Below are 24635 nucleotides of genomic sequence, written 5' to 3' on the forward strand. Positions count from 1 at the left end.
ATAGTGGGGTTCATTGTGACACAATCATATATACATACATCATTTGCTCCACTTCATTTCTCAGTTCCCTCCTCTCCTTCTTCCCACTGATTGACTTTTTCTACTCTTTACTTGTCTCCCTTCTGTTTATATATCTACATCTATATATATTTAGTTGATACATGATAATCACACATAAAAGTGAAATTCAATGTGATATATTAATAGATGAATATAGCAAAATTTGGTCAAATTTATTTCCCAGTTTCTTGCTTTTCCATCCCTTCTTCTCTTCCCCCATCAATCCCTTTCCTCTACTCAACCAAAGTGCCCTCTGTTTTTGTGAGATCCTTCCTTTTTAAATTCACTTTTTTCTCTGCAGCTTCTGCATATGAGGGAAAACATTTGACCCTTGTCTTTCCTGAATCTGGCCTATTTTCACTTAGTGCAATGTTCTCCAGTTCCTCCATTTACCAGAAAATGACATAGTTTCATTCTTATGTCTGACAGAGTAGAATTCTGTTTGTGTACATATATCACATTTTTTTTATCCCTTCATCTGCTGATGGGTACCTAAGCTGGTTCCATAACTTGGCCATTGTGAATTGTGCTACTGTAAACTGTGGAATGCATTTCTCATTATTATATATTGGTTTCTGTTCTTTTGGCTAAATATCAAGGGGTGGGATAACTGGATCAAGGGTGGTTCCATTCCTAGTCTTTTGAGGCATTTTCCATAGTGATTTCCAAAGTGGTTGCTTTATTTTGCAGTCCCACCAACAATATATGAGCATTTTTCTTTTTTTCCCACATCCTTACCAGCATTTATTATTATTTATATTCTTGAAGATTGCCATTCATCTCAGTGTAGTTTTGATTTGCATTTCTATGATTGCTAAATGATGTTTGAACACTTTTGATATATTTCTTGCCATTTTCAGCATTCTTTTGATAAATAATCTTAACAGTTACATATAGAAGGAAAGTTTTTCAACATAAAGAAAGACTGGAAAAATCCACTGCTAAACATCATGATCAATGGGAGAACAAATGAAAAATTTCACTAAGATTTGATATAACCAATGGTACCACTATTACCATTTCTATTCAACATAGTGTTGGAAATATGAGAGTCAGATAAGGGGGGAAAAAGGCATCCAAATTAGATAGGAAAGAAGTCAAACATTATTTCCATTGCAGATAATGTGCTCCTAAATGTAGAAAACTATTATTATTAGGGGATAAGAAATAATTTAGAAAGTTTCAGGATACAAAAGCAATATACAAAAATTAAGCACTTTTGTACTGGGTAATGATACAACTGAAAAAGAATGGAATAAAATAATCCCATTTATGATAACATCAAATGAAAAACTGGAACAAATTTAGCCAAGGAGATGAAGATTTGTACAACTGAAAATGATGAAACATTGATACAAGAAATTGAAGAATATACAAATTAATGGAAAGATATCCCATATTCATGATGCGCAGAATTGATATTGTTTAAAATATCCATGCTACTGCAACACAATATACATATTTATCACAATCCCTGTAGAATTCCAATGGCATTATTCACAGAAATAAAAAATCAGTACCAAATTCTTAAGCAACTGTAAAAGCCCCAATAACAAAACAATACTGCAAAAGAAAGCAGAGTCAGAAGCATCCCTTTCTGATTTTTTAAAAAGAGTTTATTATAATTGCCTAGTATGTGCAAGATCCTGGGTTCATCTTCAACACTGCAAACAAACCAACAAACAACACATAAAACAAAAATAAAGCTATAATCATCAAACAGTATAGTACTGACAATCAAAAACAGAGCACCAGACAAGTGGAACAGAATAAAAGGCCCAGAAATAAATTCAAACAAATATGGTCAAAAAATTTTTGATAAGTGCAAGCAAAAGGACACATGGGGAATGGATAGCCTCTTTAATAATGCTGAGAAAATGGAATTTCTACTTGCAAAAGATGATTATACTATTATACCATACCACAAAATCAGCTCAAATGGACAAAAGATCTACAGGTAAGATCTAAAACCATAAAAACTTAATAGAATGAGAACATCGGTGAAAAAATTCTTTGACATTGGCTTTGACAATGATTTTGAATACTGCATCAAAAGTTCAGGCTACAAAAACAAAAATAAATAAACCGACTGACATCCAACATAAAGTTTCTACACACCAATGGAAAGATCTGTCAAAATACAAAGGCAACCTACAGACTACAAAAAAAATATTGCAAAGTAATATCTGAGAAACAGTTCCGTTGGAGATTTAATTTTTAACAGTTTGATGAATATATATGCACACAATATAGATTTTTGTGAATATATTATATATTTGGTTTTTTTAAACTTGAAGGACATGATAAACATGCTTTTAGAAGTACTGTTTATAGTGAAGAGACTCAGCTACAATCTAAATAAACCTTTATATTATGAATGCTTCTTACAGTTCCTTATAAAAAGTACCATAAAATAAGTATTCTAAATGCATTCATCTGACATGGACTTTTCTACACCTGCAGAGAGCAAGCATTATTTTTCCTAAATGTAAAGGCTGTTATTTGCAGATCTATTCTGCTGCTCTGAGACATTGATGGTTACAGACTTTATATTTAACCTGAAATGCAAAGCATTTTCTTCTGGGATTGAAGTTAAATCATTTCACAAAGTGTATACAGGTAAATTCTGAGTTGTCTTTGTCTTGCTACATATACTTGAAAAACAAGGTTAAGCATTTGTCGAGGTATGCATTGTGTGTGGCATCAGGTATATTCTTGTCTCCTTCTGGCCATCTGGAAGTAGTTTTTTTTAAAAAAAAAATCTATCCTCAAGCTCACCATTATGAGTTTTAACAACAGAATAATTTTTTCCCAGTACTTTGATGGAAGGTCATGCTTAGTCAGGCTGACTTGTTACAAAGAAAAATAAGGTAAGGTAAGGGGATTGAGTGAACAGGCCTTCTGTTTTAGATGAGGTGGATAGAAAAGGCCTCTCAAATAAGCAGAAACCATAAGGAAGCAATGGAGCAGGAAAATGTTTAAGAGAAGAGCATCCTAGGCAGAGGAAGAAGGAAGGCAAAAACCTTCAAAAGGAATATGCTTGGCATCTTAAAGGAGCAACAGGAGATTGGCATATCCAGAGTGAGAGAGAAAATGTTAAGATATGAAATGTGAAGATATAAGGGATCAGTTTATTTGGGGCCTTATTGGCAAATTCAACAAAGCTTGCATTTTTGTTATTTCTGTTCATCTTAAATTCCATCTCACCAATTGACCCAGTTATCCCACTTCTTGGTATGTACTCAAAGGACTTTAAAATCAGTATACTACTGACACGGCCACATCAATGTTTATAGCAACTCAATTCACAACAGCTAAGCTATGGAACAAACCTACATGCCCTTCAACAGGTGAATGGATAAAGAAAATATGATATATATACACAATGGAATATTACTCAGCCATAAAGAAGAATGAAATTATGGCATTTGCTGGTAAATGGATGGAACTGGAGACTGTCATGCTAAGTGAAATAAGTCAATCCCCCAAAACCAACGGCCAAATGTTCTCTGATATGTGGATGCTAACACACAACAAGGTGTGGAGGTAGAATAAAAGTTCATTGGATCAGACAAAGGGGGATGAAGGGAAGGGAGGGAAAATGAATTGGTCATAACTTTCCTATGTTCATATATGAGTACAAGAGCAGTAAAACTCCACATCATGTACTACCACAAGAATGGAACCTTGGGAGATCCAAGATGGTGGACTAGAGGGTGACTGCATCTCCCATCTCTCCAGAACTCAGGACTCAATAAGGGGAGGTATTGAGAGACTCAGACCAACATAGAGCCGCAGGGTGAGTCTCTCCCACTGGGTGAAGCTCGGTCTGGGCAGCAGGCCCGGACAGGGGCAGCTTCTCGGAGCAGGGCAGAGCAGCAAGAGACTTCCCCAAGTAGCCCTGCTATCTCCAAAGGCAGGCAGGGTCCACAGCCAGCTCCTTGGAGCAGGCCCGCTCAGTGAGAGCTTTTCTACACAGAGCCAACCCCAAGCCCTGAACCCCATGGTATGCCCCGGCCCAAAGGCGGCTTCTGGGACTAAGGCAGGACAGGGAGAAGTTTTTCCCAAGCAGCCTGGCTCCCTCATGCGGGGGCAGGCCCTGTCTATAACCAGCTTCTAGGAGTAGGACTGCCCAGTGAGAGGATTTCCACGCAGAACCAGCGCCCAGCCCTGCACCCAGTAGCGGGCTAGGAGCAGCATTCTTCGGAAGCACTGCATTATCAAGTTCCTCCAAGACTTCAGGCTACTGAAGGCTGGGAGGTGATATACTGGAAATCTACAGGGACACCATAAGCCAATAGAGGAAATCTGCAATATCTCAGAGTCCCACTGATATCTGACCAATATGAGAAAACAAGGGAAGAAAATGTCCCAAACAAACCTAGATACTATATCAAAACCCAATGACAGCACAGCAGAAGAAATGTCAGAAAGGGAGTTCAGAATGTACATAATTAAAACAATCAGGGAAGCAAATGAGGAGATGAAAGAGCAAATGCAGGCATTGAAGGAAGAGATGAAAGAGCAAATGCAGGCATTAAATGATTGCACCAATCAACAGTTAAAAGAGCAAATACAGGAAGCAAGAGATCATTTCAATAAAGAGTTAGAGATACTGAAAAAAAAAAACAGAAATCCATGAAATGAAGGAAACAATAAACCAAGTTAAAAACTCCATAGAAAGCATAACCAATAAGATAGAACACCTGGAAGACAGAACCTCAGACATTGAAGACAAAATATATAATCTTGAGAACAAAATTGACCAAACAGAGAAGATGGTAAGAAATCATGAACAGAATCTACAAGAATTACGGGATATCATGAAAAGGCCAAATTTAAGAATTATTGGGATTGAGGAAGGCTTAGAGAAACAAACCAAAGGAATGAACAATCTATTCAATGAAATAATATCAGAAAATTTCCTAAATCTGAAGAATGAAATGAAAAACCAGGTACAAGAGGCTTATAGGACTCCAAATATACAAAATTTCAACAGAGCCACACCAAGGCACATTATTATGAAAATACCTAACATACAAAATAAAGACAGAATTTTAAAGGCCACGAGAGAATAGAATCAAATTACATTCAGGGGGAAACCAATAAGAATATCAGCAGATTTTTCAATCCAGACCCTAAAAGCTAGAAGGGCCTGGAACAACATTTACCAAGCCCTGAAAGAAAATGGATGTGAACCAAGAATCTTATACCCAGCAAGACTTACTTTCAAATTTGACGACGAAATAAAATCCTTCCATGATAAACAAAAGCTAAAAGAATTTACAAAAAGAAAGCCAGCATTACAGAACATTCTCAGCAAACTATTCCATGAGGAAGAGATGAAAAACAATGATGCAAATCAGCAATGGGGGGGAACTAGCCTAAAGAAATAGCCAAATAAAGGAGAAACCAAATCATGTCAAAAATCAAAAATGAGTCAAATGACTGGGAATACAAATCATATCACAATAATAACCCTGAATATTAATGGCCTGAACTCATCAATCAAAAGACATAGACTGGCAGATTGGATTAAAAAGAAAAATCCAACAGTATGCTGCCTGCAAGAGACTCATCTCATAGAAAGAGATACCCATAGACTAAAGGTGAAAGGATGGGGAAAAACATACCATGCACACAGACACAGCAAAAAAGCTGGAGTATCCATCCTCATTTCAGATAATGTGGACTTCAAGCCAAAACTAGTCAGAAAGGATAGAGAAAGACATTACATACTACTTAAGGGAAGCATAAATCAGCTTCAATCATAAATACCTATGCTTCAAACATTGGCTCATCCATGTACGTCAAACAAATCCTTCTCAATTCCAGAAATCAAATAGACCACAACACAATAATACTAGGCGTTTTTAACATGCCTCTCTCACCACTGGATAGATCTTCCAAACAAAAATTGAACAAAGAAACCATAGATCTCAATAACACAATCAATAATATAGACTTAACAGACATATATAGAATATACCATCCAACAAAGAACAAATACACTTTCTTCTCAGCAGCACATGGATCCTTCTCTAAAATAGACCATATTTTATGCCACAAAGCTACTGTTAGCAAATGTAGGAAGATAGAGATACTACCTTGTATTCTATCAGATCATAATGGATTGAAATTAGAAATAAATGACAGAATAAAAAAACAGAAACTTCTCCAATACCTGGAGATTAAATAATACACTATTATATGACGAATGGATAACAGAAGACATCAGGAGGGAAATAAAAAAATTCTTAGAAGTAAACGAGAACAAAGACACATCATATCAAAATGTCTGGGACACTATGAAAGCAGTACTTAGCGGAAGATTTATTTCATGGGGCGCATTCAACAAAAGAAGTAAAAATCAACAAATAAACGACTTAACACTACAGCTCAAAGCCCTAGAAAAAGAAGAGCAGACCAACACCAAAAGTAGTAGAAGACAGGAAATAGTTAAAATCAGAGCTGAAATCAATGAAATTGAAACAAAAGAAACAATAGAAAAAATTAACAAAATAAATAGTTGGTTCTTTGAAAAAATAAACAAAATTGATAAACCCTTAGCCACAGTAACAAAGAGAAAGAGGGAGAAAACTCAAATTACTAAAATTCGGAATGAACAAGGAAATATGACTACAGACACGAGTGAAATACAAAACATAATTAGAAGCTATTTTGAAAATCTATACTCCAACAAAACAGAAAACCTCGAAGACATCAACAAGTGTTTAGAGACATATGAATTACCTAAACTGAATGAGAAGGATATACACTAAATCAATCAATCAATCAATCAATAAATCAGTTTGAAGCAATGAAATAGAAGAGGTCATCAAAAGCCTACCACCACCTCCGGCGAAAGTGATGGCGGAGGCGGGGGGTTTGGATCCTGGCTGGAGGGATGGTTGGAGGCACTGGGAATGGACCAAATCGTTTACGGTTCCTACATCCTTGGTGTCCTGCAGGAGGAGGAGGAAGAAGAGAAGTTGGACGCTCTGCAGGGTATCCTATCTGCTTTTCTGGACAAACAAAAAGCATGGCCAAACCAAGTTGCCAGATTGGGCTCGGATTCAATATTAGGAATGATGGAGTTTGTTAGCAATAATTTGAGGAAGAAGATTCCCTTCTTAATATCTGCAAGGAGATTGTGGAACGATGGTCTGAAACTCAGAATGTTGTCACCAAAGTGAAAAAAGAAGATGAGGTACAGGCCATTGCCACGCTCATTGAGAAGCAGGCACAGATTGTGGTGAAGCCCAGGATGGTGTCAGAAGAGGAAAAACGGAGAAGAGCTGCCCTGCTGGCCCAGATGCTGATGTAACAGATGAAGAGGATGAAGCAGATGAGAAGGATGATTCAGGTGCCACCACGATGAACACTGGTTCTGATCAATCTCTGTTTCGAAACACCAATGTAGAAGATGTTCTCAATGCTCGGAAATTGGAGAGAGACTCACTTCGGGATGAGTCCCAAAGGAAGAAGGAACAGGACAAGCTACAGAGGGAGAGAGACAAACTAGCCAAGCAGGAGCGCAAGGAAAAGGAAAAGAAAAGGACACAGAGAGGGGAGTGAAAGCGATAACCCTGGCCTGTTCAATTCTTCCTCTGCTTCCAGAACTTGATGAAAGGGAAAACTGGTTGTGCATATGTGTATTTAAGAGAAACGAAAGAACATTGCATAGTGATTTCCCAAGGCATTTCCCCTTTTGTTTACATGGTAAAAAGGAAAATCACAATCACTTCTAATTACAAAATGTGCCATGTTTTGGTGATGTGGGTGATCAGATTATTATAGTTGATGTCTGTACCAAAGAGCTGCAATTGGGGCAATCTTTATATTTTAATACTGAAGTCCTGTGCTCCTTTTGGCTCCTGTTTTTATAAAATGTCTTCCCTTACCTTGGATAAATAGCAGGATTCAGAAAGCTAACAGCTTTCATCTGAGAGAAGAAACATGACCATTCTTCTGAGATGAAAAGTGCAAGTACAGATTGCTTCAGAGGCAATATTTACTCCTAAATGTACAGTTTTATGGCTGACATATAAAACTAATAAGGAAGCCAGGTGGGGTGATGCACACCTGTAATCCCAGCTCTTGGGGAGACTGAGGCAGGAAGATCACAAGTTTGAGACCAGCTTGGGCAACTTAGCAAGACCAGTCTCAAAAAAAAAAAAAAAAAAAAAAGCGCCTAGGGACTTACCTCTGTGGTAGAACACACACTGGGTTCAATCCCCAGTGCTGCCAAAAAAAAAAAAAAAAAAAAAAAAAGCAAAAAACCTAATGAGAAACCCTACCTGGATCCAGATTTTATATTACATGACAGCAAACTAGGAAAGTGGGAAGAAATTATTTGGAATGTGTTAAAGATCTGAGATCTTTTTTAAAGAAAGTTTCAACCAATGGGAGAAAAAAGTATCTTTTTAAGTAAAGATAGTTACATATTTTTCCTCATTTAGGCTGTGACATGAAGAGGGATGTATCAATATTGACTGCAACAAATCATTGTTAAGCTAGATTTTTTTTTTTTTTATAATCATGAATTCTCTTGAGTGCCAGTAGAAATTTTAATCCTGATTTTCCCTAAAACCTGAGTATTAAGACCTGGTAATTCCTGATTTAGAGAAACTGGAGGAATTGCCCTTTTAAAGAAAAGAAACACTGGAAATCTTGCTAACACAAAAAATATTTAAGAGTGTACATAGTAAGTGCTTAACAAATGTATTGAATGAGTGAATGAATGGGAAAACTGCCTGGGAGAGTCAGAGGTGAGCAGGAAGTCTCCATTTCTACCTTTTTCACAAGCCACATTCAATTATAAACAAGGCTCTTCTCTACTTGACTTCAGGAAATAGTAGACTGTCCAGAAGGCGAAAGAGAGCATTTTCTCTGATAAGAAAAAGTAGATATTTTATACCATGAGTCAGCAAACTACCAACTGCAGGGCAAATTTGGCCATCTTTTTTTGTATGGTACAAACTAAAAATGGTTTTTACATTTTTGAGAGGTTATAAGATAAAGAACACATGTTAAAGACCATATTGTGGCTTGTAAAACCTGAAATATTTACTATCTAGCCCTTTGGAGAAAGTTTGCTGACCTTTATTTTGTATCATTAACTATGAGATTAACAAAAACTTTTATCTTTGTGCAGAAGGTTGAAAATAAAAAAGCATGGTTAAAGGAAAGGAAATGTTACCTCTTCATAAAGTCCTATAACCATGGCATTGCAAAAATAACCACATTTTTAAAAAATAAACTTTATTTAAGTCACCAAAAAAAAAAAAAAAAAAAAGCCTACCAACAAAGAAAAGTCCGGGACCAGATGAGTTCTCAGCCGAGTTCTACAAAACCTTTAAAGAAGAGCTCATTCCAATACTCCTCAAAGTATTCCATGAAATAGAAGAGGAGGGAACCCTCCCAAACTCATTCTATGAAGCCAGTATCACCCTGATACCTAAACCAGACGGAGACACATCGAGGAAAGAAAATTTCAGACCAATATCCTTAATGAACATCGACGCAAAAATTCTCAACAAAATTTTAGCAAATCGCATACAAAAATATATTAAAAAGATAGTGCACCACGATCAAGTGGGTTTCATCCCAGGGATGCAAGGTTGGTTCAACATCTGGAAATCAATAAATGTCATTCACCATATCAACAGATTAAAGTTAAGAATCACATGATTATTTTGATAGATGCAGAAAAAGCATTCGATAAAATATAGCATCCCTTCATGCTCAAAACACTAGAAAAAGTAGGAAGAGTGGGAACATTCCTTACCATTGTAAAGGCCATCTACGCTAAGCCCATGACCAATATTATTCTAAATGGTGAAAAACTGAAAGCATTCCCCCTAAAAACTGGAACAAAGCAGGGATGCCCTCTTTCACCACTTCTATTCAACATCGTCCTTGACAGTAGAAATAGATTTCTTTCTTTTTCTTTATTCTCTTTCTTTTCTTTCTTCTTTTCTTTTCCTTTCTTTCTTTCTTACTTTCTTTCTTTCTTTCTTTCTCTCTCTCTCTCTCTCTCTCTCTCTCTCTCTCTCTCTCTCTCTCTCTCTCTTTCTTTCTTTCTTTCTTTTTTCCAGCAGGGATTGATTCCAGGGGCACTTAACCACTAAGCCATATCTCCAGTTCTTTTTATTTTTTATTTTGAGTCAGGGTCTCACTGAGTTGCTTAAGGCTCTGCTAAGTTGTTGAGGCTGGATTTGATCTTGAGCTTCTCCTGTCTCAGCCTCCTGAACTGCTGGGATCACAGGTATACACACTGTGACTGTCTAGAAATATATTTCTTTAATGAAATATAGATATTTATCTTCCTATTCTGGCCAAGTTTATTTCATTTCCAAGGACAACAGTGTATTCTATGTATCTCAAACCTTTTGAATGTGTGACTTCAAAATACACTTTTAAAGCATGTCTGAAATAGTAATGAAAAAACCATAGTTTTTCATTCTGTTTACTAGTTACTTTTGGAAGTGTCTCATAAGATTCTCTTATATGTACTACTCGCACATTCCTCCTTCCCTCTGCAGGTCAGAGCTTTCCAACTTACCACCATATAATAGTCAAGGAACCTAGTTTGGTAGGATTTTGAATATACCTATTTTGGACTCATGGAAAAATAGCATCCACTTTTTCCTGTTTTTTCCATGTGTGTGTAAAAATGTGATTATTTTTAATATTTTCTTTGAACATTTAGAATTAAGTAGATTTAAAAAATTAAATTATCCATTCCTTTATGAAATGTATAATAAGAATTTGCTTTGATAATAGACAAATGTCTGGCTTTAAAATTTGAAAACACTGATGTATGTTTTACACCAATACTTTTAGATCTTATTTTTTTGGCTATCACCCACATTAAGAAATATTTATGGGCTTATGTCTCCGTGTGATTCCTTTCATTGGTGCTGAAACCCAGGAGGGGAAACTCCTCAAATATCGAGGACCCCCTCCATCTCCCCTTCTCGCCTTCGTCCACCTTCTTGAGTGCTGGCTACCTTGCAACCACCACCGGCCAATTTCTAGCCCTCTTGCATCCCAGCCTGGCTCCGTGCTGCATATCTGTAATCCCAGCTACTTGTGAGACTGAGAATCCCTACAGATTACACATGGCTGCCGCCATTTTGAGAAAACAGCCAGGCCCTGTAGGACCCCTGGCTGGACTGACTGAGTCCTGTCTCCAGGATCCCTCAGCCCAACCGATCACTCCCTGCCTCTGGGGCCCTCACATCAACTGACTGCTCCCTACCGCCAGGACCCCCAGACCAACTGACTGTGCCCTATCACCGGGAACCCAGACCAACAGATTGCACCCGGCCTCCTGGATCCCACAACCACACCAAACACACCCGACCTCCAGGACCACTGCCGGACCAACTGCATCCTGTCTCCAGGACCTCCAGCTGACCACGTCCACCCCTGAGCTGCAGCTCCCCATTTGCCAACACATTTGGAAGCCAGAGCAGCCATCTTGGATAATCCTGGAAGCTCCGATCTTCGGGTGGGGCAAATCCCATCCTGCGACGCCTGCTGGAGGCTTGAAGCTCATTGTCAGGTACCTCTCATACATCAGGCTACTGAACACTGGGAGGTTTCATTAGTATATAACTATTATACAGTAGATTTTCTTTTTTCTCCTTTTTTAAAAAAAATATTTAAGTTTTTATTTCCTTATGTTTCTTGCTTTCTTTTCCTTCTGTTTACCTGTTCCCTCAGAGTCGCTTTCTCCCTTATTTACATGATGTTATTGTCCCCGTAGGGGCTATTTGGTCTAGGATTGCATAGTGTCTGATTTGGGCACTGCTAATATTGATCTCCCCTTAAAGAAAGGGTTTTGGAAACATATAGGGCCACTATAAGCCTATAGGGGGAAATCTGCAATAGCCCAGATCTGCAGCACTAGAGAAGATACATGAACAACATGAAAAAACAAGGGAAGAAAATGATCCAAACAAATCTAGATTATATAGTAATAGAATCCAATGACAGTATGTTAGAAGAAATGTCAGAAAAGGACTTCAGATTATACATGATTAAGATGATTCGCGAAGCAAAGGATGAGATAAGAGAGCAAATGCAGGCAATGAATGATAATACCAATAAGCTGAAAGAGCACCTGCAGGAAGCAAAAGATCATTTCAACAAAGAGATAGAGATTCTCAAAAAAAAAAAAAAAAAAAAAAACAAACAGAAATCCTTGAAATGAAGGAGACAATAAACCAAATAAAAAACTCAATGGAAAGCATCACCAACAGACTAGACCACTTGGAAGACAGAACCTCAGACAATGAAGACAAAATATTTAATCTTGAAAATAAAGTCACCCAAACAGAGAAGATGGTAAGAAATCATGAACAGAATCTCCAAGAACCATGGGACATCATGAAAAGACCAAATTTAAGAATTATTGGGATTGAGGAAGGCACAGAGATACAAACCAAAGGAATGAACAACGTATTCAATGAAATAATATCAGAAAATTTCCCAAACCTGAAGAATGAAATGGAAAATCAAATACAAGAGCTTACAGAACACCAAATGCACAGAATCACAACAGATCCACACCAAGGCACATTATAATGAAAACGCCTAACATTCAAAATAAAGATAGGATTTTGAAGGCCGCAAGAGAAAACCATCAGATTACATACAGGGGGAGACCAATACGGATAGCAGCTGACTTCTCAACCCAGACTCTAAAAGCTAGAAGGGCCTGGACCAACATATTTCAAGCTCTGAAAGAACATGGTTGCCAACCAAGAATCCTATACCCAGCAAAACTAACCTTCAGATTTGAAGATGAAATCAAATCCTTCCGTGATAAACAAAAGTTAAAAGAATTTACAAATAGGAAGCCTGCACTACAGAATGTTCTCAACAAAATATTTCATGAGGAGGAAATGAAAAACAACAATGTAGGTCAGCAAAGGGAGGAAGTACCTTAGAGAAAAAGCACTCAAAGGAGAAACCAAGCCAACTTAAAACCAAAAGTAAGCCAAATGACTGGGAATACAAATCATTTCTCAATAATAACCCTGAACATTAATGGCCTAAACTCATCAATCAAAAGACAGACTGGCAGAATGGATTAAAAAGAAAGACCCAACAATATGCTGCCTGCAAGAGACTCATCTCATAGAAAAAGACATCCACAGACTAAAGGTGAAAGGATGGGAAAAAACCTACCACGCACATGGACTCAGTAAAAAAGCGGGGGCTTCCATCCTTCCATCAGATAAAGTGGACTTCAAGCCAAAGTTAGTCAGAAGGGATAAAGAAGGACATTTCATACTGCTTAAGGGAACCATAAATCAGGAAGACATATTGATAGTAAATATTTATGCCCCAAACAATGGTGCATCCCTGTACATCAAACAAATCCTTCTCAATTTCAAGAATCACATAGACCACAACACAATAATTCTGGGTGACTTTAACGCACCGCTGTCACCACTAGATAGATCTTCCAAACAAAATCCAACCAAAGAAACCATAGAACTCAATAACACAATCAATAACCTAGACTTAATAGACATATATAGAATATTCCATCCATCAATGAGCAGATACACTTTCTTCTCAGCAGCACATGGAACCTTCTCGAAAATAGACCATATGTTATGCCACAAAGCAGCCCTTAGGAAATGCAAAAAAAATAGAGATACTGCCTTGTGTCCTATCAGATCATAATGGACTGAGAGTAGAAATCAATGACAAAGTAAAAAAAGGAAATTACTCCAACACTTGGAGACTATTATGCTATTGAATGAAACATGGATAACAAAAAACATCAGGAAGGAGATTAAAAAATTCTTAGAGGTCAATGAGAATGATGATACAACATATCAAAATCTCTGGGACACTATGAAAGCGGTACTAAGAGGAAAATTCATTGCATGGAGTGCATTCCAGAAAAGAATGAAAAGTCAACAATTAAATGACCGAACATTACAGCTCAAAGTCCTAGAAAAAGAAGAACAGAATAACAGCAAAAGTAGTAGAATACAGGAAATAATTAAAATCAGAGCTGAAATCAATGAAATTGAAACAAAAGAAACTATTCAAAAAATTGACATAACAAAAAGTTGGTTCTTTGAGAAAGTAAACAAAATAGATAAACCCTTAGCCACACTAACAAAGAGAAGGAGAGAGAAGACTCAAATTACTAAAATACATGATGCAAAAGGAAATATCACAACAGACACCACTGAGATACAGAACATAATGAAAAGCTACTTTGAAAATCTGTATTCCAACAAAATAGAAAGTACCGAAGACATTGACAAATTTCTAGAGACATATGCTCCTCCCAAACTGAACCAGGAAGACATACACGATTTAAACAGATCAATATCAAGCAGTGAAATAGAAGAAGCCATTAAAAATCTACCATCCAAGAAAAGCCCAGGACCAGATGGATTCTCAGCCGAGTTCTACAAGACCTTCAAAGAAGAACTCATTCCAATACTTCTCAAAGTATTCCAGGAAATAGAAAAGGAGGGAACCCGACCGAACTCATTCTATGAAGCTAATATCACCCTCATACCCAAACCAGGAAAAGACACATCAAGGAAAGAAAATTTTAGACCAATATCCTTGATGAATATAGATGCTAAGATCCTTAACAAAATATTGGCAAACCGTATTCAAAAACATATTAAGAAAATTGTGCACCACAATCAAGTGGGGTTCATTTCTGGAATGCACGGATGTTTTAACATCCGTAAATCAATAAACATAATCCATCATGTCAATAGACTTAAGGATAAGAATCATATGGTTATTTCAATTGATGCAGAAAAAGCATTTGACAATATACAACACCCCTTCATGCTGAAAACACTAGAAAATATAGGGATAGTAGGAACATACCTGAACATTGTAAAGGCTATTTATGCTAAGCCCATGGCCAACATCATTCTTAATGGAGAAAAACCGAAACCATTCCCTTTAAAAAATGGGAACAAGACAGGGATGTCCTCTTTCACCACTTCTATTCAACATTGTCCTCGAAACTCTAGCCAGAGCAATTAGGCAGACTAAGGAAATTAAAGGGATACGAATAGGAAAAGAGGAACTTAAGCTGTCACTATTTGCGATGACATGATTCTATATTTAGAGGATCCAAAAACCTCCTCCAGAAAACTTCTAGACCTCATCAATGAATTCAGCAAAATAGCAGGTTATAAAATCAACACGCATAAATCTACAGCATTTTTATACGCAAGCGATGAAACAGCTGAAAGGGAAATGAGGAAAACAACTCCATTTGCAATAGCCTCAAAAAAAAATAAAATACTTGGGTATCAATCTAACCAAAGAGGTAAAAGATCTCTACAATGAAAACTACAAAACACTAAAGAAAGAAATTAAGGAAGACCTTAGAAGATGGAAAGATCTCCCATGTTCTTGGATAGGCAGAATTAATATTGTCAAAATGGCCATACTACCAAAAGTGCTATAGAGATTCAATGCAATTCCAATTAAAATCCCAATGACCTACCTCATAGAAATAGAGCAAGCAATCATGAAATTCATCTGGAAGAATAAGAAACCCAGAATAGCTAAAGCAATCCTTAGCAGGAAGAGTGGAACAGGGGGTATCGCAATACCAGAACTTCAACTCTACTACAAAGCAATAGTAACAAAAACAGCATGATATTGGCACCAAAATAGACAGGTAGATCAATGGTACAGAATAGAGGACATGGACACAAACCCAAATAAATGAAATTTTCTAATACTAATCAAAGGTGCCAAAAATATGCAATGGAGAAAAGATAGCCTCTTCAACAAATAGTGCTGGGAAAACTGGAAATCCGTATGCAACAGAATGAAACTAAACCCCTATCTCTCACCCTGCACAAAACTCAACTCACAATGGATCAAGGACCTTGAAATCAGACCACAGACCCTGCATCTTATAGAAGAAAAAGTAGGTCCAAATCTTCACCTTATTGGCTTAGGATCAGACTTCCTTAACAGGATTCCCATAGCACAAGAAATAAAAGCAAGAATCAATAACTGGGATAGATTCAAACTAAATAGCTTTCTCTCAGCAAAGGAAACTATCAGCAATGTGAAGAGAGAGCCTACAGAGTGGGAGAATTTCTTTGCCTCTCATACTTCAGATAGAGCACTAATTTCCAGAATATATAAAGAACTCAAAAAACTCTACACCAAGAATACAAATAACCCAATCAACAAATGGGCTAAGGATATGAACAGACACTTCACAGAAGAAGATGTACAAGCAATCAACAGATATATGAAAAAATTTTCCCCATCTTTAGTAATAAGAGAAATGCAAATCAAAACTACACTAAGATTCCATCTCACCCTAATTAGAATGGCGATTATCAAGAACACAAGCAACAATAGGTGTTGGCGAGGATGTGGGGAAAAAGGCACACTCATACATTGCTGGTGGGGCTGCAAATTAGTGCAGCCAATCTGGAAAGCAGTGTGGAGATTCCTTAGAAAACTTGGAATGGACCTACCATTTGACCCACCTATCCCACTCCTTTGCCTATACCCCAAGGACTTAAAATCAGCACACTACAGAGATACAGCCACATCAATGTTCATAGCGGCTCAATTCACAATAGCCAGACTATGGAACCAACCTAGATGCCCTTCAATTGATGAATGGATAAAGAAACTGTGGTATATATATACAATGGAATATTACTCAGCTATAAAGAATAATAAAATTATGGCATTTGCAGGCAAATGGATGAAATTGGAGAATATCATGTTAAGTGAGATAAACCAATCTCAAAAATCCAAAAGAGAAATGATCTCACTGATAAGCGGATGATGACATTTAATGGGGGGTGGGAGTGGGACAAGAATGGAGGAAGGAGGGACTGTATAGAGGGAAAAGAGATGTGGGAGGGTTGGGGGGGAAGGAAAAAAATAATGGAATGAATCAAACATCTTTACTCTATGTAAATTTATGAATATGCAAATGGTATGCTGTTACTCCATGTACAAAGAGAAACAACATGTATCCCATTTGTTTACAATAAAAATAAATTAAAAAAAATAAATAAAAAAAGAAATATTTATACCTTGACCAAGTATGTACACACACACATTCTATAATGTATTTGTATAACTTAAAATCCCACAGAATTTACCAAGGATCTATGCAAAATACTCTGATATTATCTGTTCTATTGTACTTCATTTGCAAAAATTGATATCAGTCCAACAAATTGATTTTATAACTCATTACTACAGTTTGATAAAACACTGTTTTAGACCATGTTTTTCAGCATCCTTGTGTCCCAGTTTTGTCGTAAACATTAAATTTTCATGTCTGTGAGGATGCTTTTGGTTCTGTTTGCTAGTTTTTCAGTGATCTCTAGGAGGATTATGGGATAGGAATTTCCTAAATGATTTTTTTTTCTTTCTGCAGATCTCATGTGTGAATATAAGTCTAGTGCATCACTAACCGAAGGACCTTACCAATTGGAAGTTGCAGTTTTCACCATCAACCTACCATATCCTTTTTGGTCTATTCTCTCTTCCTGAAAAAGCGGAAACGTCTTTCAAGTTATTTTTGTTGCAGAGTTAAACAAATGGCTGATAGTGACTTGAATAAAATATCCAGACAATGCCCCCACTGTTCATCTACTTCTCAGAATAATGGACTCAGATTATGTTCTTGTACATCAAACTGTTCTCCAGTTTTGGTGGTAGAAATGTCACAGACATCAAGTATTGCTAGTTCAGAAGTTTTACTTTCAACAGAGAGAAAAAAAGAAAAAAGTATCAGCAGAGAATCTTCTGGGAAAGATTTGGTAAATATCGAACATTCTACATCTTATTGCAAGTTAACATCCCAGTCTTAATCGCATATCCCTAAGCAAAAAATCCTTCCACATGAGCCACCCTTGTCGGGTAATTCATTGCTTTCTTAACCATTAAAGAAACATTTCTTACAGAAGAGGTGAGCAAAGTTGCTTATTATATATTTTATGATGTTCTCAAGCAATGCCAAAATTAATTATTTCTCAGGATTCAGAAGAATTAGCAATGTTTCTCCAGTCCTTCAAACAAATAGGTTATAAGGATTGATTTTTTTAAGTTGAATTAAATCTGAATTTTTGAATGTTTTCTTCCACTGATGCAGAATGAGATTTATGATTGTATTTAAAAGTGTGGTTATGGCTTTATTATTCAAGAAAATGTCTGGTTGTCTAGCTGGAATTTCAAATATACTTCACAAAATCAGTTTTCATTAGTTACAAACAATCTATAGATACCCAGTTGAACTAATTTGGCTATATTTATCTACATAGAGAAGAGGCAGTATAAAAGATTGTAGTTGATATAGTACAGTTTTTGAGACAGAGCAATTAAGTTTAATTAAAAGTTAGATTCTCACTCCTCAAAGTTGAACCTGTTTCACATTTTCCCTGTCAATTATTATTTGCTACTTGAATTATGGTATAGTTATTGCCACATAGGTGTCTTTGAGTGAGTTAATACTGTTATCTTAATTCAGAGCATATTGGATTATTTAAATTAGAGTTCTTTATCAATAAGAATATTATATCTTAAAATTATTTTTCAAAATTCATTTTTGGTCCTAGGCCTCAAGAACCTCAAATGTAGAAAGAAAAGCATGTCAACAACAGTGGAGCCGGGGCAATATTTCAGAAGGAAAAGTTCCTCACATAAGGATGGAGGATGGAGCTTCTATTGAGGTATACAGGAAGCAAGTGGAATGGAGCTTCTAGGGACTTGCAGGTTGCTTCTGAGCCAGTGGCTAATGGCAAAACATGATTTAAAAATCAGCTTCTGAGGAAAGGAAGTAAATAAAGGAGGAAAATTTCCATTTCCAAGTATGTCAAAGTTTGTACTCAAGAAAGTGCAGACTATTTCCTGCTCATGGAGGACAAAATGGACTTTAAAGAAGAGGGCATTTTTACTAGACAAAAGGAGAATATTTTGGTGTAAGACTCTTGGCTGTCTCTAAAAATAATAGTGTGTATGTGGACCCCTTGAAGTTGTAGAGGCCAAATGACTTTGATAGTTTAGCTGTTCAACTCCTTGGTGATTGGTAGGGAGGCCACAGTTTCCCTTGTAATCTATCCCAGATTGGATCAATACCAGTATTATTCTTCCAGGATTCTGATTGTTATATAAGAATATGAATTAAATATTAGAGCCATTAAAAATTAAATTGTGTCCCTTTAACACAAGATTAAAGAAACTATAACAAGAATAATTACAAGAAGAATTTCACTAATGTTAAATAATTTTTAAAACTTGTATTAGGAGATATTTGGCAATTTATCTGGTGTGATCAGGAAAACTTCCTAGGAAATTTTGACATGAAAAGTTTAAACTTCCTCTGTTTAAATAAAATTCTGTACTTTACAAAGCCTACAGATTTACTGTTTTAAATTTAGCTATAAGAGCTTTTGAAGCTCTTATATATGTTCACTGTGAAAGATTATGAACATTCAGATAAAAAGTGAAGAAAATAAAAATCATCACACAGTTACAAGCCAATCTAATTTACTATCTTTAGTTTTTTTCTATGCATGTATCAGTTATATGCTATTTTTCTTTAAAAAAACTGTTTTAAATTATGAAATATTTCAAGTATATGCCCATTTTAAAGAAATAATCTTAATTTGTATAATTGAAGTTCAAGCTTCTTTCCCCCATAGCATGGACAGACTCACTATAAATATTTTTATCATTTCAAAGAGTAATAAGAATGAAGTTAAAATCATCTGCAAGTCTACTACCCATAACCACTCTTAATATTTAGATGACATCTATCCACACACCATGTAAGTGCCTTATCATACCCACGTGTTCATAAAGGGATTGTAAGTATGTGGTTTCCACATTCTGCTGTATCACAGACTTCTTCTTTGTCAATAAAATAGATTTAAAATATCATTTTAACAGCATCCTCTTAAAATTATTACATACAAGAAGTCATTTTCTCCTTATTTTAACTGGTATGTAACACTATCAGAGCAGTTGAAGAAAACTAAATTATAAAACACTGTTCTCTCCTCATTTTTAAAAAATCCACTTAAACAGTACTAAATACTGTATTCAGATTGTGGTTCTATATATTTAAAGAGAAAATTAAGGTTGATATATTTTAAAGGACAAGACAAAATTGGGACATAGTTATGAAGAAATTATTTCTGTGGAAAAAAGGGTAAATGACTATGTTTAATTGAGATTTCATTTACATTACATATATATGTGGGGAGTTATATGTAACATAATAATAATAAATATACTTTGTTTTATTTTTAATTATCTGAGTTTTCTGACTTTGAGTCTCAATATGCCACTATTACGTGGTATTGGGAAGAGGGAGGAACTAGTCTTTTAATGGATATAACAGAAACAGCTCTTTATGGAGCTTCTGTTCCATCTTGGAAAAAACCAAATGCCAAAATAAGCGTAACAGTAAAAAATAGTGTTTGAGGACTAATATATACCTGCTGAAGGGAATAAAAACAAAGGAACAGTCACCATTTTTTAGAGTTAGGCAGGGAAGCCCTCTGTAAAGGAGGTGAGTAAGTCATTGGGCATTTCTTTTATAAGAGTAAGAAAGGAGTGTAAGCAGTGAGGAATAGGAGCAGCTAATTTACCTGTTAAATGATAAGCGAAAGATTCTTGTTCTGAATGGTGGAATTGTAGATTTATATTCTCCTCAATGCTAATTTTATTCAAATTTCCATCACATATTGCTTTTCTAAAACAAATGGATAAAACAGTAAGAATATACCTAATAAGATAAGGAAAAAATATAACATTATGTATTAAATAAGAAAGCAGTTCTTCAATGGGTGTATATATTGGTTTTGTAGTATAGTTCTGAGCTTTGGGATAATTTTTTTGGTGACTGTAATACTTATGTGTATTTATATATATACATGCAAATGCATATATGTATTACTATTCCATTTCTCTTTTTTCTTATGAAGATACTTCATTAATAATTATGAAGATATTTCATTAGTATTATAGTTTTAAAGAAATTCATTTTACATTTTTGAGCTTTTCTACAGTTCACCATTAGGATTTTTATAGTTTCCCTCCAAAGGGGATATTTAGTACAATTCATCAAAACTCATTTTTTGTTAATTAAGATATTTTTATTAGTATTGAAGCAAATATGTAGTGTCATCTCTTTTTTTTTTTTTTTTGCTTTTTTAAATTTTTATCTCTTTGATCTTACCCTGTAATATAATCTCTCTTACCTTGAGTGGATATCTGTCAGTATTTGTGTTCATTTTAAATACCTGATGAATGGCAGAGAAAGACAAAAGGACTCTTATTTTGTCTCCAGGATTTCTATACCTTTGGAAGAATACTGGGACAGGGAGCTTTGGACTGGTCGTTGAAGCTACAGACAAGGAAACAGAAACTAAGTGGGCAATTAAAAAAGTGAATAAAGAAAAGGTAGGGCTTGTTAGCAGCCTCACATTGAGTGTGATATAGGCAGTGTGGTATGGGTTGGTGTGGACAGTACAGCTTTTCACACTAACACAAGCTGTCTCTGAGCCTGAGGGCCAGGGCCTGAGCTGAGATCTGTTGGAGAAGTGTGGGCATTTCTCTCGATTCCTGGGAAGCGACTAGTTCTTGAGCTCAAGTAGACAAGTGCTGTTTGGAAAAAGCAAATGAAAGGATTAACACAATCAGTATAACCAAATAGGTAAATTTTTACCAGAATGAGTTGAAGGTAAGGGCTGGTGTACATTAGCATAGGCATAGGACTGTGGGCTGGAGATGTCTTAACTAGAAGTAAGTCCTGATCTTCCCCTGTGTTGTTCTGTTATTCTTTTCTCCTGACCTTTTCCATTTGATTCCCTAATTTCTCATTGTTAGCTAAAGAATTTTGTTTATTCATCCTACCTACTCTTTCAATTCGGACCACTTTGCCCCACAATTGTCTAATACACTGTCACTTGTATCCATATTTCTCATTGCATTCCCTCTTGGAGTGAACAACAGAGCTTCTCTTTGAAGTGGAGTCTAACACCTTATACTTTACACCTGATCTTTTTATCAACTGGAAATAATTTCTATGCCTGGAAAAAACCCCAACATTATAGTGTTTTCTCCTTGGATCTGTAATTATAAATATTAATTTTATAAAATTAAATGGCAAGTTTATATATTCTATAAAATAAACTGTAGCAAATTTCTCCCTAATGTCCAATAAGGTAACATATCAATTTTAATAAGATTAATAAAGCAATTAAGAGCCTTTCTAGAAATCTTTAGAATTTTTTAAGGCTCTAGGAAGCAACCCAGAATGCTACCCAGGGTGTTATTTCCATTTTTCTTTTGGTGTCAGGTAGATTAGGAGTCCAGTTTTAGGGCTGTATAGACAAGATACCTACTTGCAACTTTAGGAATTAATCTTTCACATATATGTTGATGTTGAGAGTTTATGGGAAACTAGGGTATTACAATAAAATTCTATAAGCTAAAATTATAACATATACTTGAACAAAACCATCACATTATGCACAGGTCAAGCCATTGGGTAGAGAGATAGGAACAGAACTGAGATGACTGTTAGGAGAAATTATGTTAACTTTTCATATCTAGGCTAGACAAGAATTCACTTTTTATAGTCCTATTTCTCTTGACCCTCTAGGGGTTAACCTTAAAATGTGCTTTCATCCTATATGGGTGGGGTATACATAGTAGGAGGGGGTGTCCAGTATCCTATTCAGCCCAAGATGGTATAGGTTGAAAAGTGAAATTGATTGGAAGCAGGTATACCTTTAGTTAAAATTTTAAATTAGATAAGATATGCTTTGTGATCAGTCCCTTTCCTTTAAGAACTACTTATATACTCTCCCAAAGTGTGGGGTTTGGTGGTGGGTGAAGGAGTAGGTCCTTTATTATCCCTTTCAAGGACATTTTTAAATTTGTTCTTTCAAGGACATTTTTAAGTGGAAATAAGACCCATAGAGGAAGATAGTGTTTATCTTCAAATAATGGCAATTATCAGTAGGGTGGATGATTTGGGGGTGGGTGTGGTGGCGAGGGTGGAGAAAGCTCCTGGAGTTTCTTAGATGACGTTGTACATAGTTAGTTACCTACATGCTAAATGAAGTTCTTGTGCTCCCTGGAGTGTTCCTGCTTTTACCTTTTGCTATCAGGCATGGTAAATGTTAGCTGTAGGAATTAGGTTGGTCTGAAAGAAAGGTGTTCTCTCTCTCTCTCTCTCTCTCTCCTCTCTCTCTCTCTCTCTCTCTCCTCCTCCTCTCTCTCTTCTCTCTCCTCTCTCTCTCTTTTGGTTAACCAGGGGATCAGGAAGAAACATAATCCATAGTTGAATGCAGAATCTCACTGCCTATGTTTTTTCTTTTGGTACTAGGACTGGATCTAGAGGTGCTCTACCACTGAACTATAACCATTTTATTTTTAAAATTTCGAGACACGGTCTCACTAAGTTGCCCAGACTGGTTTCAAACTTGCAGTCTTCCTGCCTCAGCCTCCTAAGTAGCTGGGATACCAGGTGGGATTCCAGGAAATATATATATTTCCGTTGATATACATAAGTTAAATAAAAACAAAACAAAAGAAAAACATTTTGTTATAAAAAAAAATCTCCAATTGGTAATCCCTAGAAGATTTTGCTTTTATTACACTAACATCAAAAGGTCAATATGATTTTGAGGAAAATATCAAGAAAGTATACTAAAAAATTAGAATAATTTTGTGAGGGAACAGATGCCATCTTGTAACTAAAACAGTTCAAGAGATAGATATAGTTTGAGGCCAAATCAAATATAATTTGAAATTGGATAAAGGAAAGAAGAGCATAATTTAATAATTTAGTCTGATCATGGGATAAGCTGAGTGATAGCATTTGAAAAGGAAATTTCTCAAGTAATGTAGGTAAAAGTAATTTTATATTGAGGAATGTGAGAGTGACATTCAGATGTGAAATCTGTGTTTTTTCATTGATTAAGGCTGGAAGCTCTGCTGTGAAGTTACTTGAACGGGAGGTGAATATCCTAAAAAGTGTAAATCATAAACACATCATACACCTGGAACAAGTATTTGAGACACCTAAGGTAAAGTTCTATCAGGTGCTACATTTTGAAAGTTGTTATTAGTGCAAAATGAATATCATTTCATTCTGCAGGAATCCCTTTGAAGCACAGTTGCTCATGTCCTTGGCATGAGTCTGACACTGGAGATTGATGAGAATGTTCTGGAGGACTTTTATTATTGATTGTATAATTAGGTGTCCTGATGAATTAGATTGATGTCTTTAGTAATATGTTTCTGGGTGGCATGTTGGAAACAAATGTTTAAAATTAGAACAACTTCATACTCAACCAAATAGTGATTACAGCATTCCTTTAGCTCTGCTTCTTAGTCTTTCCATTAGAGTCTCTTGAAATATTGTCACAATTTTGAAACATTAGCTTTATAATCAGATTGGCATAGTATATTTGGCATGCAGAAAACATTTCATCATCTGTATCATTTCAATGTGTTTTATCCTTTTTCTTTCCTTGATGTTATCATTTTTCTCT

At 35.9% G+C, this 24635-nt stretch overlaps 1 protein-coding gene and 1 pseudogene across 2 annotated transcripts in view; both read left to right on the top strand.

The window, feature by feature from the left end:
• STK33 (serine/threonine kinase 33) overlaps window positions 1-24635 on the top strand; it is a 253978-nt gene that overhangs the window by 112931 nt on the left and 116412 nt on the right. The window contains 5 exon segments of the mRNA XM_079105738.1: window positions 17501-17885; window positions 18681-18794; window positions 21419-21446; window positions 21449-21531; window positions 24063-24167. Of these exon segments, the coding sequence (XP_078961864.1) occupies window positions 17664-17885; window positions 18681-18794; window positions 21419-21446; window positions 21449-21531; window positions 24063-24167 (552 nt within the window). The 5' untranslated portion in view covers window positions 17501-17663.
• Window positions 4464-7987, top strand: LOC306638522 (coiled-coil domain-containing protein 43-like; annotated as a pseudogene). Its single transcript has 3 exons — window positions 4464-4474; window positions 6890-7115; window positions 7178-7987. The product of its transcript is annotated as a coiled-coil domain-containing protein 43-like (transcript).

This window comes from Sciurus vulgaris (assembly GCF_902686455.1).
Source record: "Sciurus vulgaris genome assembly, chromosome: 11".
In the NCBI taxonomy this organism is placed as follows: domain Eukaryota; kingdom Metazoa; phylum Chordata; class Mammalia; order Rodentia; family Sciuridae; genus Sciurus; species Sciurus vulgaris.